General features: G+C 40.5%; 1 protein-coding gene across 1 annotated transcript in view; it reads left to right on the forward strand.

Moving 5' to 3' along the window:
- Positions 1-12,715: 12,715 nt before the first annotated feature.
- ADAMTS19 (ADAM metallopeptidase with thrombospondin type 1 motif 19) overlaps positions 12,716-19,475 on the forward strand; it is a 152,719-nt gene continuing 145,959 nt past the window's right edge. Inside the window, exons 1-2 of the mRNA XM_074812052.1 lie at positions 12,716-12,932; positions 13,909-14,519. Of these exons, the coding sequence (XP_074668153.1) occupies positions 12,848-12,932; positions 13,909-14,519 (696 nt within the window). The 5' untranslated portion in view covers positions 12,716-12,847. The remainder of the gene's footprint in view (positions 12,933-13,908; positions 14,520-19,475) is intronic.

Consider the following 19,475-nt stretch of genomic DNA (forward strand, 5'->3'; position numbering starts at 1 on the left):
AGTCTTGCTATGAAAGCTGTTTTTAACAATATGAAACTTGACTGCAACACTCTTTAATTGATAGCATTTACTTTCTTTAAAAATTTTTTACTTATCTTCATTGTACATATCCCCTTTATGATTTGTACTGATTAAAATATATTTGATATGATGCAGCAGATCTTCTTAAAATCACCATTTGCTTGCTGCTTTACTTTATGTATTACAGAAATACATTTATTTTTCTTAATTAAATAAATGCATTTCTAACAAAATCTTCTATTAAAGGTGTAGGAACAAATCAAGCAAAAAATAAAAGGGTAGTAAAAGCTATCATGACCACATTCGACCAATGTCACCCTGAAGCTTTGAGGAACAGGAACTGAGCAGTTTCATTAATATATGACTGTCTCCACTGAACTATTAAATTACACAACTTATATACGAATACTCCATAAAACAGAAAGGACCTTTTTTCCAAGATTGAGCCCCAACAGCCCTAGAACTTTAATATCTACTGCTGATCTACTATGACTGGCATATTCGTTTAAAACAATGACAGCATTTGTTTTTCTTAAATGATATAAACTACTGATGGATATTAGGAAAACAAACATTGTAACCTACTGATAGATGCTAGGGATTTTAAATAAATCATTTGAAAGGTGGAAGTGGGATTCATTTTATTTGGATGGGTGTTTCGCTTTTAATAGAAACTCCATTTTAGAAGAGAGCAGAATTTTGACATAATGCCTTAAATGTTTTAAAATAGTATGCCTTTTTCAAAGCTCTGTAGGTCACCAAAGCAGGAGCAAAACTTCAGCACGTTTCAAGCTGAGAGCTCTCTGGTATGTCAGAGAGCCACCGCAGGAACCTTGCAGTATTCATAAACATTAAAGGCAAAAGGATATTCTCTTTTTTCTTTTTTTTCCCCCTTCTTTAGTTGTCTCCTTGTTCATTCATCAGGTTTGCTTGTATTTATGAATCACACTTCTTAACAGAAGAGGCACTTGATTTTGCATACTGGCAAGTATTTAAGAAAGGAAGCAAAGCAAGTAGGGAAAAATTACAGTATATTAATATGGGCAAGGTGACACTCCACTGCCAGCCAGATCTGAACTGCACATTTGTGTTGGTTCAACAATCGCAGTTGATCTCCCATGTATTAAGGATTTAACACTTTACTAAAATATGTTTTTTAGTGCTTAAAAGGGGAGGAAGATTTTGTCCTTAAGTACGTTTTTTGAATGAGGCAGTGGTCCTTCTCATAGGACTAAAGGGAGGAGGAACAGCTTGCTCGTTTGGTGCATTTTCACTGCTGAGATGGACATTTCATAGGACAGGAGGGAAGTCAGAGGAAGACCTTGCTTATTTGGCCAATTTCCATATAATTTCCTGCAATCAAACCATATCCCTGTTTACTTTTGCTGTGTCTTCATCTCTTTTTTTCTCTAGAAGTCATACAAAAGGAGAATATAAACTACGTGGTCCTCCTAGGGTGTAAAAACACTAACCTTTGTGATCTCAGGTCAAAAAGGAATCAATCTACCTTTATATAAATATCAAGTGAAAAGCAGAATAATATCAATTATGCTTTTATATAGACTGTGAAATATCAGTGATAGCTACCATCGTGAATATGTACTATAAAAAACATATTTACCTTCCTTGCCAGCAGTAAGCTAAGCCTGAATGCAGGTTTCTGGACTCAGGTTTCTTCTGAGCAACCAATGGTTTAAAGCTGAATTTAAGATTTTGATTAAATGGTAAGGGTCCTATCTGTGTAAGTTTTTGCCTTCACAACCCCCATTGCTGTAGCTGAAGTCATAAGAGGCCACTTGTGCTGGAATACCTGGCTACAAAGAAGGAAGGTATTTAACCAGGCAAGGCACCCCACTCTTCCCTTTAATCCATAATAACTTGCATTTGTTAACCTCAGGTTGTATTATAAAGCCTCCAACTTCCCAACCCCACCCGGGTTTCTTCGTTGCTTTACAAAAATTAGTTCTTTGGCTCCTTTTAACATTTGAGAAGCTTTTCCAAAAGAGTTGTCTTTATTTCCAAAGATCAAAGTTGTTCTCCTAATATCTGCAGACTGATGAATGAGGATATAAGTAACGTACAAAGAAATTTTTCTATGTTATGAAGGAAACTGGAGGTGCTGCTTTGGCACCAATGTGCAGATACCAAAAACAGGTTTTGCTGAAGCAAAAAACCCCAACATTCTCTGATCTGTATTCTGCAAATACTTACCTTTCCTAGGTAACTGAAAGATGAAAAAGTATATTCCATTTTTTAAAAAAGAGCACAGGCCAGATAGGCATAATACTTACATTTAAAATACTATATTCTCCCTTTAAAGACATTTTCTATTTATGAACAATTTTGTTTGTATAACAGGTTAAACCAGTTTCAAGAAACATTTAATTCACACTGTCGCAAAGGTCCTGAATTCTCTGTTCAGCAGCTACAATTCTGTGTGATTTTATTACTACATGTCTCTGCATCTAAGGATAAGATATCTAATTGAGTTCATGTCCTATCGCACCATTATTTCGGTGGGAGAAGCTTGAAAAGTCTAACTGGGATGCTTAAAAACCACTATTTTAGATCTTATTAGTTCTTACTCTACAAACAGAAAACCCTTTTTCTGCTTTGAAACACAAAGGGAAGTCCAAAGCATCCCTAGAGGCACTACAGATTGGACTAAGGCCGTCAGAACTCAGAGAGTTAATTTTTGCTCTTACTGAGAGGTGATAAGGCTTCAGCAAGAACATGTTTTGGGTAATTGAATTTCCAGAAAGATGTGGGCCAGTTTGAGGGTCCAGGGGAGAGTAACAGTGCCCTTCAGAGGTCTAGAAAGCATGAATCTGAAAACATGACCAGTGGGAAAATACTGAAAAAATGTATTGGGTTTATAGCACAAAGAACCCAAAAAGCAGTGATAAATGTTTGTTAGGCTGCTGTTGAAAAGAGAAAGGTAAACAAATTTTCTTCGTATCTACAGCTAGCAAAGTAACAGGTTGAAAGTGGAACACAAAAAAATTAGATCAGACCTAAGGAAAAATAGGCTTTCCAACAATTACAACAGTTTAATGCTGGAATTGATGTAAACTGGAGAGCATGGATTTTTCATCACTGAGGTTTTAAATCTCCTGATTGATTTGATGCACAACTGTCAGACAGGACACTGGCATTACAACTGTTGCTTGGGCAGGAAGGTAGACACATGGCCTGCCTAAACATATTTTTCTGAATTAGATGATGTGAAGAGGTGAGGGAGAGGGAATCTCTCTCGTATGCTTACCCTATCTCTCCCTACCATCACGATGAATAATTTAAGGTCAGCTTCCTTAGGACAGAAAAAAGGAAACATATCTAAGCCTTTCTTTGAGCATCTTCCCACATTTTTACACTTCCTTGAATGTATGAGTTACTGGAAAATAAGCTAATAGTCAGAATTGACTGTACTGGTTGCAACGCTTCATTCTTCTTGTAGGTGTATTCAAAAGCTCTGACTGCTAGTAAGACCTATGGAAAGAAAACAGAGTGAGGAAATGCTGTATAAAAATTAGGTGTCTGTGAGTCAGAATTATGATTGCTATATGGGTGAGCTTATTTTCACTTCATGGGCACAACCCTCGCAAAAATTCTTCCATGGAGGAAGAGCTGGACATCTTCATAGAGGGACACCCCTCAGGAAACGAAAGTGTGACTCTAAACTTGGAATGATAGTATTTCACTGAAAAAATGAGTGGCTGGATAGCTTAAAAAGTTGGTGTTGATATGCAACAGAGAATCCAAATCAAGGATCAAAGTGAGCATTAGTGAAATGAACACCAGAAATATATGGGAGTACCTTCTGTCAGACGTTATCTCTGAAAAACTGTCACACTGACACCAGCCTTGTCAAGTCAGCCACCCCTATTGATACGTTTTTAGAGCCTGGTCCTCTCCTTTTCTTCACATCAAAATTAAGGTAAAAGATGGGAGGGGAAAAGTGCAGATAATCTTACTTATTTAGGAGATGACTGAATGTGTAACAACTTGGATTATCTTCTTTACATAACATAAATATCAAGATAACTGGGTCTGGTATCTAGGACACCAGCTTGGGAAGTAAGAGATCATAGAATCACAGAATCATAGATGTGACTTTAAACTCTGTTTTTACTACTTTCTCCTTGTGTAGCTTTCAACAGATCACTGGATTGTGTCTAGGTTGTTTCACCAAAAATTAAGATAAAAATACATTCTCCTATCTTTCAGGCATGTGAGTAGATTAAAAGTACCAAAACCCATAAAAGGCTATGACAGCAGGACCTTTAAAAGTTATGGTTAGGTACAACATAACTGGATTTGTAATAAGCCATTACTTTAATGTCCTATGGGAAATTGATAGGAAAATTCCTCCATGTATTTCTTATTATCAGAACAACAGTTAGCCGTTTCTTGGCAGGATAGCCATTCCTTCTGGTTTTTTGGTAATATGTTTATACTACCTATGTCATACACTATAGTACTTTGAATACATAGAAATCTGTTTCCTTCATATTGTCCATGAAACAGGCTTATGCTGCAATCTAGGCATGAAGGTAAAATCCTTGGTCTACAAGGTCTTACACTGGCAGAAAAAGCAGGAGCAATCATGGACACCAGATTTACATGAGCCGGTTTAGAGAAAGTCTTTATAAATAATCCCAAGGTTTTCTGACAATACATCAGAGTTTGCATTTTACCGAACAACAGAGCTTTTTGGACATTAATGATGTACAGCACTTTTAATCTTCAGGGTGTTCTGCAAACAGGAAATAATGTCTCCTCTACAACAGAGATCTTTGAGCTCTCTGTTGACCCACACTTCCTGGCTTTGGCCAGGAACACGATCACCGTTGTGTGGCTTGACAATTTGTTTATTTCTACTGCCTGACCTCACTTTAGTACACCAACTTTTACGCTTTTATTCTTATCTGTTTCAGCATAACGGGAGGTAGAGGGAGGCAGTGATTAAGAACTGAGGAGCAAAACTGAAAATATCTCGTATGACGCCAGTAATTTTTTTTTCCGCTTCAATTCAAGCAAAAGACTACTAGAGAGGTTGGAAACCTTTTAGTCATGTGTCCCTGGCTTTTTGCCTGTTCAACAGAGGTCTTGCACAACCTGTGTTTTATGTGCTGTCACCTTGATTTCTCTATATTTTAGCTGTTCTCCTGATGCCACTGTTTGCCATTGGCCTGCCTTCAAAGTGAGTGTCTGTGGACAGTACTCATATGGTATGCAACATACCGTATGCTTTGACAACTCATGTGGTCTTAATGGGTTTCCCAGTTACAGAGGCTAAAAGAGCAAGGCAGCCTGTTCTGCAGGCTACCACACAGCAGTTCTTATGAAGAAATCCTTTAGATAGGAAAAAATAAATCTTTTCTACAATGTTTGTATTTTATCTGGTAGATATAATGAAGTCTTTCTTTCCTGAGGCAGGGGAGAGTGCAAATAGGATATCCGCAATATCATTTAAATGAATAATGGCTTGGAGACTAGTTAACTTCATTTCTATAAGGCTTCATGATATCTTCAGTGCTTGCAGCTAGATGACATATTGAAGAAGGATGTCTAGAAATCAGGGACTATCGTTGTTCAGCTATCCTACTGCATGCTTTCTTTATACAGAAAGAAAGATGTGTTTCAGAAAGCAAGGTTACTTATATGCCTCACCTTACAAAACAGCAAGAAAACGAACTTGCTGCATGGACCATTTCCTTTGATTTACTTACAGCCTTTGAAGTGGTATCTCATTATCTTCTCTTTATCCTCTCTTGTTTTCCTTGACTTTGTTATCTTGATCAGCTTTCAATCACCTCTACACCGGTTACTCCTGATACTGGATCTATTCTCCTGCCTCTTGTCTTCTTTTTCTCTGTTTGTGCTAATAGTGTAGTATATATAGTTATATAATAAAAATAGTAATGCATCTATACTGGTAAACTGAAGACCATACAGCAATTTAACTGCCAGAATCTCTAAAGCTCATTCATTTTTTTTTAAACCTTTCTTGAAGCCTTATTTCATGTTATACAAGATTTGACTGCATTGCCTTTCATATTTCTCACTTACATATTAACATTCCCATTCCTGTATTCTTCATTTTTATCTTCAAGTTTATATGTTTTCAAGTGCTACTAATTCCTTGACCAAAAAAAAGAAGAAAGTTTGGGTTTAGGTTTTTTTTCTGAAGCTAAAATGGTGTAAATGCATTACTGTGGTAATACCACTCAGCCACTTAAACTGTGTATGTAAGTAATGGAAAGGAATTTTTAACGCACTGTACAATTCTTAACATGATTGCTCCATTTCTCTGCATAAAATCAGAATAAATTATGAAACAGACTGGTTGTCTAGTAGGGTTGGGACAACTGTGGCTTACAGAATCTTTTAAACATAGCAGACATCTACCTACCATTCACTAATAATCTGATGTAGTTGTCAGTTGTTCTGGTTTGATCATAAATGCCACAGAGTTTTGTACCCAGTCACAGATATTTGCAGTTCCTACCAAACACTTTCCTTTGTTGTACAGTTTGTATTCCTGCCTGCTGTCCCCACCGCCTTTTAATGTGTGGACATGCTGACAGGGACAGAGTAAAGTAGCCTAGTCAAGTTCCCTGAATGTGTTTCTGACATTAATTAGAAGAGGTTAGAATTTTTTAAAATACAAATGCTACAGTCACAAATGGGATAATTTTCCAACAGGAAGCAGAACTGTAATTTTCCACCATTTTTGATGATGTAAAACTTCTTTGATCTTCTAACCTGCTCTTACAGTTTGGCAAATGAGTCAGTTTCATTATCTTTATTTCAGAGAGATACTTCCCTCTGCTGTGGGAATTCATGTCCATCAAGCTATTTTAAGGATATTTTCCATTATTGCTTTTTTCCCAGAACATGTTTGCATGTTCTCATATACATTTACAAATTATACTACAGTTGTAAACAGTACTTTTATTTTGAAGACATGACTATTTTAAGACACACTTATTGTACTATTTTAAAATGTAATTGTCAAGAAGAATCATGCAGTGTTAATTAATAATGTAGTCTGTGCTATAGCATCTCTTCTATCCCTATGATAGCAAAAGCAATATACTTGTTTTGATGGTAAATTGTACATGTTGTTAAGTACAGAGTTTTATAAAGATTGGAACAAGATTTCAATAGCACCAATATAGCAATAACGTTAAGCTTACACACATTGACCTCAAAAGGATTACTCTTCTAAATTCAGGCATGCATGTAGACCATCGAAGTGTTAGAACCTTAATTCTTACTGAAGATTGATTCAAAAGGCAATCTCAAAAGTTCTTAAAAGCTAGTGTCTTCATCTGCCTTAGCTTTGAATAATAAAGTTTTGAAAATACAAAGGACAAAAGTCCAAAGGATAGACTAATGAAACTGTTTCCAAATATTTTTTATTATGCATGTCATTTTTCCTATCATTCTTCCACCTAATTCTTTAAACCAATTTCATTCAGAAAACAAGCAAGTGCTTTTTACTGTCAATGGAATAATTGTTATCAGAGATTCCCAATGCCACACGTGGTTCTGAATTGTTATTTTTGCCTTTTCTCTGGTTAGAGTTAGAAGTTTTTAGATAGAACTCTGCATTTGAATGTTTACATGATCGCAATTCTCAGAGAATTCTCCCAAAATGCAAATTAAGCTGTCCTTTGCCATCTTCTTAATTAGGAGGAAACTCAGAAGGATGTTCTTTCCATGCTTTTGAAAATTCAGTAAATACAATTTCTTCTTAAGTTGTCTGAAGTTGAAGAGAAGCTCAGAATGTTGATGGATTTGCTTTTGTATTGGAAGAAATCAAGCAGAGCTTTGAAATCCTTAATGTATAAAAGAAACCTTACTAACTGGGTCACTACCCATAGGCAGAGTTTTAAAGTTGGGGGAGGGTATAGGTGTTCAGGGGGTTTTTTAAGACCTACTACGTTGTTTCTTGTGTTGGTTTAATTTTTTTTTTTTTCATGTTCAAAAGTTAGAGATCTGATTTCTGCCCCAGAGAAGATTTCTCACAAATTAGGAGGTTTTTTTCACCAACCAGTGACTTGCAGGTTTCAAATTTGAAGACTTGTTCTTTTAAGGTGTTCCAAAAATGGCAACTATTTGTGGATCATTCTAGATTAGCCTTCTCCCCATAATCGATCAAGTTATATACTTACTTGATAGATGATTTCCAGTTTAGAAATTTGAGGAAGCTCCTCTTTGTGGGAGACTTTAGCTTGGCAAGTTGTGTGGGACTTGGTTTCACAGAGAGAGCCTTGCTGTCTTGGCCACTTAAAAGTGGCTTCAGCTTGAGCAGAGTACTCTGGTACCTTCCATTGCACAGACTAAGCTTTCCGACAAATTGTCCACAATTGACAAGCATCAATTTTTCTGAGAAAAAAAAGTCACTAAATGAAAAGGATATAGTAAAAGAGCTGCGAAAGTCTATTCTGGTTAAAGTGGTGACTCTGCCAATCATTCTATGTAAATAGTGTGTTGAAAGTGTGTTTTTACCTGTATATACCACGCACAAAGATCTTGATCAATTTTTACAATATGACTTTGTGAAGTAACTCACAAGGTAACAACTGTGACTTTGGAGTAAATTTCACTGCATTATCTGAATTCAATAGGATCATAAGAATTGGTGGCATAGCATAATAGCATTGAGCTGCTGTAAGCTTATCTTTGCTCTTTTGAAGTTTTTGCACTTTAAATCAGTAGAGGTATTAAGCTCACAATAGTTCGGCACACATCTTACTCCACAGATCATCTCATGGTACTACTGAGTTTAGATGTAACTGCGAGATTTACTCTGAAGCAAGATCTGATGAAGAGAAGTTGTTTGAAGTGGTCTTAAATACATATATTTTAAATAAACCCTTCATTTTGAGCATGTAAATAACAGTATAGAATTACAGACTAAACATTCAGAGTCTGTGAGCTAACAGGCAGTGGAAATTCACTGTTCAGTTCAAGGAACAGGCAACACAACATTTTCTAAAATGGCAAAAAATTCACACTTAAGTGGAAAAAATCTGCATTATACAACATGTATGTTTCAGCTGAAAATAGTTCAATCTGCTTTTAAACAAGTTTATTTATACTGAGATAACATTTGCAAAGCATCCTAAAAACAGGAAGATGTGAGTTTGTTTCTAATCTCAATGGTCATATGATATGTGGCCTTAAGATAGTAAACACCATTCAAAACAGAAGAGATTTTTTCCACTCATCTAGCATATTTTGTTAAGTTGTAAAAATTTGAAACAATTGTACTCAAAGATTTTAAAAAAATCAATGATATCATCAATCAGATATATATAAAGCTTACATTAGCAACAGATATATATAAAGCAACATTAACATTTAACAACTATTTCTCCGTGAAGAGGATTAAAGGTTTGGGGGGTTTTGGTAACAATTACTTGAGGCAATTTTGTATATATTGTAAAACTGAGGTAATTTCAAGTATAAACTTGATAGCTTTTAAAGTTAGATGATTAAGAGAAAAAAATAAACCAAGCAAAGTCCCTGACTGATGGTGGTGTCTGTATTGCTAGAAGCTGACATTTTGAATTCAGCATTATGATTTGTCCATACTTATCTTAATCCACAGAATTAAATGACTGAAACAGATTCGTTATGAGATGGGGGGAAAATTCTGCCCTTGCTCATGTAATATAAGACAGTAACTGCAGCACAAATTTGAATAAAACCATAGTGGTGAAGGGTGTGGAGGCTGAAGAAAAATGTCCATGTCTTCGAAAGGTGGCATGAGATGTCTACGGTATGTCACCAGTGATTGTTGCACTATCATGATCTTGGTGCACTGAAGAAATGAGAAATCAGCCTGTGGTGGGGCCTGAGAGAGCCCTTGCCCTGCCAGCCCCTAAGGGACCAATGGCACAACTCTTGTAAATTTAACATCAGGAAGGACTAAAAGAGAGAAAGTTGCCAAATCTCTACTTCAACAAAATTAGGCTGATCTATCTCAATCAGGAAGGACTGATGAGGACGTATTCTCTACCTCATTTTCTGTCATTTTTGTTTCATGTCAGTGAGATGGTCTGGATCATTGCTAGACTTCACAAATCAACACATTCTTTACTTAGTGTATTTGTGAGTCCACACGAGTCAAAAGGCTTAGACCTTTCAGATAGGAAGCGTAGTTTTAAGAATCTACTGGAGCAAATCAAATGTTTTTCATTTTGCTCTATACTGAGTTTGAAGATACTAGTCCCTCCAATTTTACGAAGGCATAGTTAATACTAGCCCATATGCAGTATGTTCTGTAAAACAAAAGCTATATTGCAGAGTTTTGGTGGCTCTGTGATTCAGAAAATAGTCTTTTGTACAGTACATGTGGATACAATATTATTCTCTCTGCAAATAATTGCAGTATGAAAGCATTGTTTTGTTCTTTTAATTCTTATTCTTTTAGACATAGACTTCTCTGCACTGGTTTCACAGTGACGACAGTTAGCATGTGGTGGGCTACAATACCGTCTACCAGTAGTAACCTATGACCAGACTCTTTGTTAAAACTAACGAACACCAGTAGGGGCTCTATTTTATAGTGCACTTTCCCCAAAGTTAAACATAGAGAACTTCCCCCTATATTTTTCCTTTAACGGTTGAAAACGATAAAAAGAAAACATAAAACGAGCTAAAAAAATTTGTTGCAGCTCCATGTTGACTTTAGCTTGCCTTGTGTTCTTATGTGGAGGCTTATTTGAAATGCTCCTCTTGTTTTAAAGGCTGGTGATAAAGTCAAACACATTAAAGTCTTTCTCACTTGGCTTCTTACAGTCTCTTTACACGCTGCAGCTTGTGTTAAAATGCCAAATTCTGCTTACCTTACTGACAAAACCAGTTCTTTTGTCTTTTTAGTAAGATTATACATGTGAATAAGAGAGACAGAATTTGGTCCAAAGGGACTAACTTAACTTCAGCAGACTGAAAACAGTTACAGCAATTTGCAGTTTTAAAATGAGAAAATGCACATGCCATGTCTTTTCTTCTTATTCCTGCTGGTTGTCCATTTATATCTTTTGGGATGTAACTGTATGCACCGTAAGTAAAGATTTTCTCTGTGTATTTTTGCACCTTGTCTATATATTCTGATTTGTTAAAAAAAAAAATACCATGAGAATTTGTATCTAGTATTTGCACAGGAGCTTATAAACTGCATTTTACAGCATTTCCTAATCGGTTGTAAGGACAGTTTTTGCTGTGGAAAGGCTGCAGTATTGGGCCTATTAACTAATTCCACTGTAAATTAGTATGTATGTTATTTACTTGGGAAAAAAAGCTTCACTTTAAATACATTTTTAAAGTAACCTAATTATCAAGGAAATACTAGTTTGCAACCTCTGGAAAACTCCCCTCTTCCTAAACTGTTAGATATAAATCTGTCATCTTGTTTTTACTAAGTCCCTCTGATTTTCTTCGTGTAAGCTGGCTCAGATGCCAAAAAAAAAGGACTGCTGTATGGTAACTTTTTTCCTATAAAACCAAACAACTAATCAAAAATACTGTTTGGAGGTAGTTGCGAATACATGTGTGTGCAGCATAGGTTTCAAGCAGCTATTGCACACAGCGGAGAGCAAACCCCAGCTGCATTTGGCTTCTGTGGAGTCTAAATGTGTTTTTTATTTGGAGCCTTAACATGTGATTTTTGTTTGTTTGCTTTGCTTTAAATTTTATACAACTAACTTTTAGGAAGAATTCTTGCAACTTCGTAGCCTACCCTTAACAGCACTGATGGCTTTCCTGTCGGCACTGGATTACTTTGCTTTCCCCCAAGGCACAGTAGTCACCTTTGACACCAACCACAGTAGGTAAAGCAGGAGAAGCTGTGATAAGAAATCAGGCTTTTAGAGGGAGGTGTTTACTTGTTGCTTATGCTGATGTTAGATGTGCACTTAAAGCTTTTGCTCGACTCCTCATTTACTCACCCGTCTGCTGACAGGGTTGGGGTGGGAAGTGATGGGTTTCCAACGGAGAGCCGCGCAGTGGGGGCAAAAGGAGTTTAGCATCAAATTACACAAAACCAGGCTGAAATGGTCAGTCTCTGCCGCTCCCTGAGCCCGAGGCGCAGGCTGTGTAGACCACGCTGCTGGCGGTGGGGACGAGAGGAGCCCTTCCCGCTGCCGGGACGCACGCGGTGCGCGCCCGCCACGGCCGCTGGAGGCGGGCGGGGTGCGAAGCGCGGTCCCCGGCGGCCGCGCCCGCGCAAGGTGCCCGAGGGGCGCGGCAGGGACTCGGCTGCCCGCGAAGCCGCTCGGGCGCGGGCCCGCGGTGCGACTGCGGGAGTAGGGGGGGGGGGGGGGGGGGGCGGCGGGGTGGAAGGAAGGGGGGCCGCGCCGGGGGCCCGCCCGGGCGGGGCGGGGCGGGGCCGGGCCGGGGCCGGCCGGGCCGGGGCCCGGCGCGTCCCGCCCCGTGGGGGCGAGGGCGGCGGGCGGGGGCAGCGCGGTCGCCGCCGCCGGGGCGCAGCTGCCCGCCCGCCGCCGGGCGCTGTGTGCGCGCACGGGCCGCGCTCCTGCCTGCCGGCGCCCGCGCCCACGCACACCCACAAGCACCCGCCGCGCGCGGCTCACCCCGCGCTGCCGGAGGTGCCCGCCCGGCCGCCCCGGCGGGACGCGCGCTTCGCGCTCGCCTGCGGTTTCTCCGCGGGCGCCCAGGTGGCTGCGCTCCGCGGCGCTCCCTGCCCGGCCCGGCACGGCCCGGGCCGGCCCGGCCCGGCTCGGCTCGGCCCGGCTCGGCTCGGCTCGGCCCTCCCTGAACCGCCTGGCGGCGTCCCGCGGGCGCGGAGCCGATGGGGATGGGCGGGAGAATGCGCCTGAGCCGCGTCTGCTGCGTTTTCTACCAGCTGTGCGTGCTGTCAAGCGGGCTCGCCGCAGGTAAGTGCGCGCCTTCCGCGGGACGGGGCCGAGCCTCGAGCGGCCTCCGTGCCCGGCCGGCCGCCGGTAGCCGGTTCTGCCCCGTTGTTCGGCGCCTTAACAGCTCTGCCCATCTCCTGTCACCGACGGGTGATCAGATAACGTGTACCTCCGCTGTGAGGGTCCTTGGCAGTGCGCTAGTCTGAACAAGATACTAGTTTTCATACTCAGCTGTGTCATCCCAGCAGTGCTATTCCCGGCGTGTGGTATGAATGGGTAAATAAAACTGTCTTCTGCCTCAGGCTGGTGGAGATTCTGTGTAGTCGGATGTTTATAAACATAATGCTGGTATGCTGGGAATTTTGGTTAAATTGTGATATGGTGTGTGTAATAAGCAGACCTCACTAATTAGTGATTATAATTCAGTTTGATTATAGCGATAATGATACAGCAAGTGCATGCATCTGCCACTTGTACTTACACTCGCGAATGTGCGGCCATGGGGTGTGTGTGCATTGAGCTGCACTTTTAAAATCATAGTGGGTCTTGCAAAACATGCAGAGAGCAACTTTTTTTTGTTTAGTTTTTCCCTGCTAGAATAACACTTTTTTTAGCTGTATGAAAAAGTTGCCACTTTGTCTAAATGATTAAAGGTTTGTGCAGCTCTCCTTGCGTGGAGGAGGTGGTCATGAAGAAGAGCATCCCCAGCTACTGGTACAACCACAACTTGTGCCCAGCTTAGGCTCCAGCTGCCTCCCGGCGATTACGGGGACGGTGGTGTGTCCCCGCCCGCTGCACAGGCACAGGGACATCTAGCGGCTGGCCCGCCTGCCGTGCCGGAGGACGCGGCCGGGGGCCAAAGGGAGCCCGCTGTATTTTGGGTGACACGCTTGGTGGGCTGGGAGCCAGAAGGAGCGTGTCGTGGGGGGCACGGGGTGGGTTTCTGGCAGGCGCTGGGTGCTCCGCTCAGGTAAAGCATCTGCTGGCCTTCCCGCAGGTCTCCATGCTTCAGAAGAAACTGAGGAGTGGGAGATCGTCTTCCCCGCGCTGTGGAGCAGGGGCCAGCAGGAGCCGGCGGGTGGCAGCGGTGGTGGAGGGGGCTGCAGTGCCGACCCCAGCTGTGGGAACCGGAGCAGCACCCTCAGTGCCCCCATCACACCTAGCCCAGTGGCCGGCAGTTCCCGGGAGGTGCGTTCAGTCTCCTCCTCGGTGGAGGGGCAGGTGCAGGCTGTGGGGGAGGCAGCCGAGGAAGAGGACACTGAGGATGAGTATGAGTCTCAGGAGTTTTACCACTGGTCCCCCCTCCCTCAGGGGTCTGGCGCTGCCTCTCAGTTGCCACCACCACCATCCCCACCACCACCACCTCCAGCGGAGGGCGGAGATGAGGTGCTGCTGAGGATCCCAGCTTTTGCTCGGGAGCTCTACCTGCTGCTCAAGAGGGACAGCCGCTTCCTGGCTCCTGGCTTTGCCGTGGAGGAGCGGCTCGGGGGTGAGGGCAAAAGCCCACCCGGTGCCGCACAGTCGCAACCTGAGAGAGCTTGTTACTACAGTGGTGCTGTCCTCCGCTACCCGGGCTCCTTCGCCTCCTTCAGTACCTGTGGTGGATTGGTAAGATGACCTTGCATGCAGGGGTAGCACCAAGGTCTCCATCCAAGTGTCAGCTTCATCTGCTGCTTTTCATTCCTGTCCCTTTCCTGAGGTCTTCTTCCTTTCATATCCTCTTGGGTCCTCCTCTGTACTTATTTTGAGACATTTTGCCATTCATACTTCTGTTATCCCACTCATAATTTTTCTCAAATCCCATTTCTGCCTTTATCATGTAAAGTTTTTATGTTTGTCCTGTTTCCAGATACACTTTCATCTCTTAGTCCCATACCTTTCTTTTTTGGATCTCCTTTTTATTCTGTGCCATTTTTCCTTCAACTTTTCTCATCTCTATCCTTAGTTTTATCTTGGTCTACAGTGTGTGCTTGTAATTAGTTACCTGCATGCTCACTCTCCTTTCTTTTCCTTATATCATCTCTCTTCCAGTCCATCTGTAATCCCTTTGTTCTTCATTCCCATCCTATGTTCTAAAGTTATCTTTCTCATCAGTGTTATCTTTCATATCTTCTGCATCTCTGTTTTCCGACTGTTCTGTCTTTCCTACTTCTACAAATATTTATGTCTGCTTTCTCATCTTCATTATTCCTTTTCTTTCATTCCTCTTATCCCTTTGGCCTTTTTTCTCTACCTCACAACTTCCCAGATGTGGTACCTGTAGTTACTTGGATTTGGGACTCCCTACCCTTCTTTCAGTTCCTCCATAGAAGTATGCAATGAGTATGTTCTCAGCAGAAATGTTAATAGAGTCAGACCTTTTGAATGGTTGTTACTTCTGTGGCATACCTCCCTTTTTTAAAACAAATTTCACCTGCTATGATTTCTGTTGGATCAGTTGTGATTTTTACCAGATAAAGACTAGAATTGGGCACACTGACAACAGCAGTGGTGATCCAGTGAGCTGCAATCCCAAGATACTTGGGGGTGGATGGAAAGAGTAGAAAGCAGCTGAGATGATGTAAAATGCTGGCAAGATTTTAAACAAAACCAATTATTACTACTATTATTTTCATCTTGGGCCTTTATATAGCATCATAAATGCACACGCCTACAGCACTTTACAGAATATAGAATACAAATAGTAATGGTGCTAGGGAGAGTTAACATCATCATGACCCTGGGTTTTTTGGGTGGCTAGATGGGTGTAAATCACCCCAATCACATGATAGATGTTTTCTTGTATTTTTTTCCAAATCTGAACATCTAACTTGTTTCATTGTTGATTCATGAAGATACTCCTGCCTGGTTTTTATTTGCATGGTCATGAAGTGAAACCAGGTAAAATGTGGAAATTTTACACTGCTTATTATTTGCCTGTTTGGACTTACTCAAAAGTCAAAACCCAAACTGAAAGTGGTGGAGAGGGAACATATGTGGATTGACACCAAATAAAATACTTGCCTGAACTCCTGCGCAGTGAAACAATCAAGTTTCACACAACTCTTAAGTGGTTGGCATCTAATTATTAACATTTTGTCAGATTTTCCAAAGCATGGTAGCAGAATTAATTGTGGAGAAAGATACTGAAAGTCACCTGAGGGTGGTTTGAAAGCAATCAGGTAAAGGATTTTTATGTTCTGGAAAAGCATTTGACTTCTGTACCTTGTTCTTGTTAGAATATTACTTCCTTCTACATTGTGTATAGGTAAATGGTAATGCAAAGAAATTGGTAGAGATAATTATCACAAATGTCTGCTCAAAAGTGATGTACGTCATTGCATATCTGTAATTCCTTTGAGTTGATTTGTTGAAATTCACTGTTCAAATAGACCCCAGTTCCTTAGGAGTCCCATTTATAATTTTTGATTCAGTCAGACTTTTCCTAGGAGTACCAGCTCATTCCCAGCCTACTGGCCATTTAAGCATGTATATGCCCAGATCATGTTCCCCATTCAGAAAGCTGCAGCTGAAATATAAACTATTCTGTGTATCTCAAAACTGGAAACTGTTGCTGATGTTGACTGGTGTTGTCATGATCCTCAACTGCATGGTCTTGTTCGCAGTGAAATAGTTAAGCAGCTATTTTTCCTGACAGTGTTGATGTGTCGGGCACGTAGTTTAAAAAAAAATAAAAAAATTGCACAGTGCTATTATGTCAAAGTTGTCACAACAAATCTTGAAGTTACTTGTCATTCTTTATTCAGTCATTGCTTGGGCTCTATTATATATGTAAGTTGCTCTGTTTCCAAGAGTCTTGAAAAAACATCATACATGCGTTGCATATTCCACCCTGTTTCCTCTAGGCTTTGCCCTGCAAAAAGAGCCAAGCAATATTTCAAACTACATTTTCTTTTTTAAGATGTAAAAATCCATTGAAACTTGAACCTACAAATACTTTATTGTAGTTACCTCAATTACAATCTATTTTTTCATTTTAAATATTAAGACATTTGAGAGAAAAAATGGTATGAATATCTTAGATATACTCTTAATTTCAAAGCCTTTCAGACTTTGTGTTAGGATTACTACACTGCATACACTTTGGAAAGCCAACAAATGGGCTGTAAGTCCCTTAATATGCAGCTTAGATTCCACTCAGCAATTTTTCTTTTCAGTGTGAAATACAGCATCTCTTTCTAACAACAAAACTTCCACCATTTTGTTCTTTGGATAGTAGCCTTTTAGTGAATCTCTTTATTCACCAACAAAAGTAACAGTAGTCTGAAGACAACAGTGATTTTGCCACACAGGAGGAAGAGTGAAGTGTAAAGAAAAGATTTGGCATGCAGTGGCGGGTGATACATGGCAGTACATATGTGTGGCTGATGCTGTAGGGCTAGTTTTGTGAAAAGATACCAGATCTTCAATGAAATGAAATGAGATGAAAAAAAGGCCTTGCATGAAATTGTTGTTGCCATCCAAGTTAGGATGTTGGTGTTGGTTCCAACTTCTTAAGGCATGAAGAGACCTGACATACCAGAGACATTCAGGAAACTGAAAAAATGTCTATGTAGAAGTCTTAACTGCTCCTTCTGTAGGCAGAAAAATGGAAGAATATTGTTGCAGATGTTAGGCACCTTATCCCCTTGAAGAGGGATTTAGATGCTCGTTGAATAGTTCGCTGATTGCAGTTGGGTAAAGCATGAAACATACATCATGACATGACATGAAACCTTCTCCATATTTCTTATTTCACAGTTCTTGAGAGCTTCAGTAGTGTGTTTTTTCTTGAGCTATTTGTCAAAAACCAATATGGAGGGGATTCGTAACATACCATGTTAATCATGTGAATATACAAGTGAAAGTTGAAGCTGTATTCCCAGACAATTACTAACCAAATTCTGACTGCCAGCATTAGCTTCATTTGGCAACCTATCTTGACAGGTGAAAGGAAACATAACGCAGTGGATATTTTCTAAGATCAAATTAAAGACTGGAGATATGCATTGACAGCCTAGGAACTCTTATCACCATGGGCTTGGTGTAACCGCAGAGTTCGCATGATCAGTGGTGACAGCCCTATCCAACTCCTTGGTAAAACACCTGTGTATTCTTACATCCTTGTGTAGCTCAATGACATTTGCTCTGAGTATGTTTTGGGATTCTGCACTGGTGCTGTGGGAAGATTAATAGGGAGAGGTTTCCAAGAATTCTTCATCTCTATGCTGACTGCCTACTTGTTGTTCATCGTTAGCCAAATACCAGGGTGTAAGCAGTCCTGCTGATGCCAGTGAGACTGCTCTTCTGAAAGTGATGAATTGCAGAGCTGGACCATTAATTACTTAAATGGTCGTTTCTACTGCTTGCTTGTGTTCTGCCATAATATTTGAAATAAGAAAAAGCAGCATGTCAAATATTGTTAAATAGTTTTATTTGTAACTGGAAATATATGTAGCTTAAAACTGGTGGTACTTTTAGAGCGTGCTCCAGGAGAAACTTACTGTGGACTTAGAATTAAGAAACCTGGCTACTGGCTCTTTACCAATGACCTGCTCTGCTGCTAGCATGGAAGTTGAAGTAGGCTCGCTGCATTTCCCCAAAGAAAGCTGTAAGCGCGGCAAATGTGTGCTTTATACCCCACGTAATTTATTTCAGAAAGAGAAGCATTTAATGTCATTTTTTCTCAGCACTGAACTGCTCAGGTAGTGCTCTGTGGCTATGTGGTGACAGGCAGGGGTTTTCACAGTATTTCTTTGTCTTTTTAACTGAAGCAGTCTGCCATAAATAGAGAACAGCTAGGCAGAGAAAGGATTTAAATGTCTTCTTATACCAAAAGCAATGTGATATGTTTAAACTGTTAGGAAGTGCAAGTAAGAGGAAATGTATACACAGAGGATGGATAGGAGAATGCAACTCCATACAGCTATGCTGTTCATTGCAGCACTTGGCAGATTCTCTAACAGAATATGTGTGGAGATCTGCCTAAACAGACAGCATTGCCAGCTGGGTCAGTTTACTGGAGAGAAGCTTTGAGATTCATCGGTGTGGTTCTGTATTTTCAGTGGATCTTAAGAATGTGAAATGGTCAATAGCATTATTTATAGTTCTCTAAATCCCCGAAGAGTCAGTGTCAAATACTACTTGAAGTTAAAAATAATGTGCATTTGCCCAGTGACTTGAGTGGGAACATGTATTAACACATCTCCAATCCAATGAAGAGCTCTCTCCAGAGAAGTGTATGGTGCTTTTATTAGGCCTCATTGCCATTAACAAGCAGGTATTTAAAAATCTGATCTATAGTTTATCGGCAAGTAGTCACAGATCTACTCCAGCTGTTATACATACATTTAAAGCGCACTATCCAAAGCAATGCTGCCAGCATCAGCAAAAGACTGGATGTCAGTAGTTCTGTGTCATGCAGAGATGTGCCAGATATCATTGACCAGCATATTTTAACAAATACTTTCTATGGTAACGTCCTACCTTTACAATAAAGCTGAAATAAATTAGGATGTGATAAAAACTGTGTGCTTTCTTTGTCTAATGGAATACTTGTATGTAAGAGCTGAAAAAAACCTGAAG

The sequence above is a fragment of the Strix aluco genome, chromosome Z (assembly GCF_031877795.1).
Source record: "Strix aluco isolate bStrAlu1 chromosome Z, bStrAlu1.hap1, whole genome shotgun sequence".
NCBI lineage: Eukaryota > Metazoa > Chordata > Aves > Strigiformes > Strigidae > Strix > Strix aluco.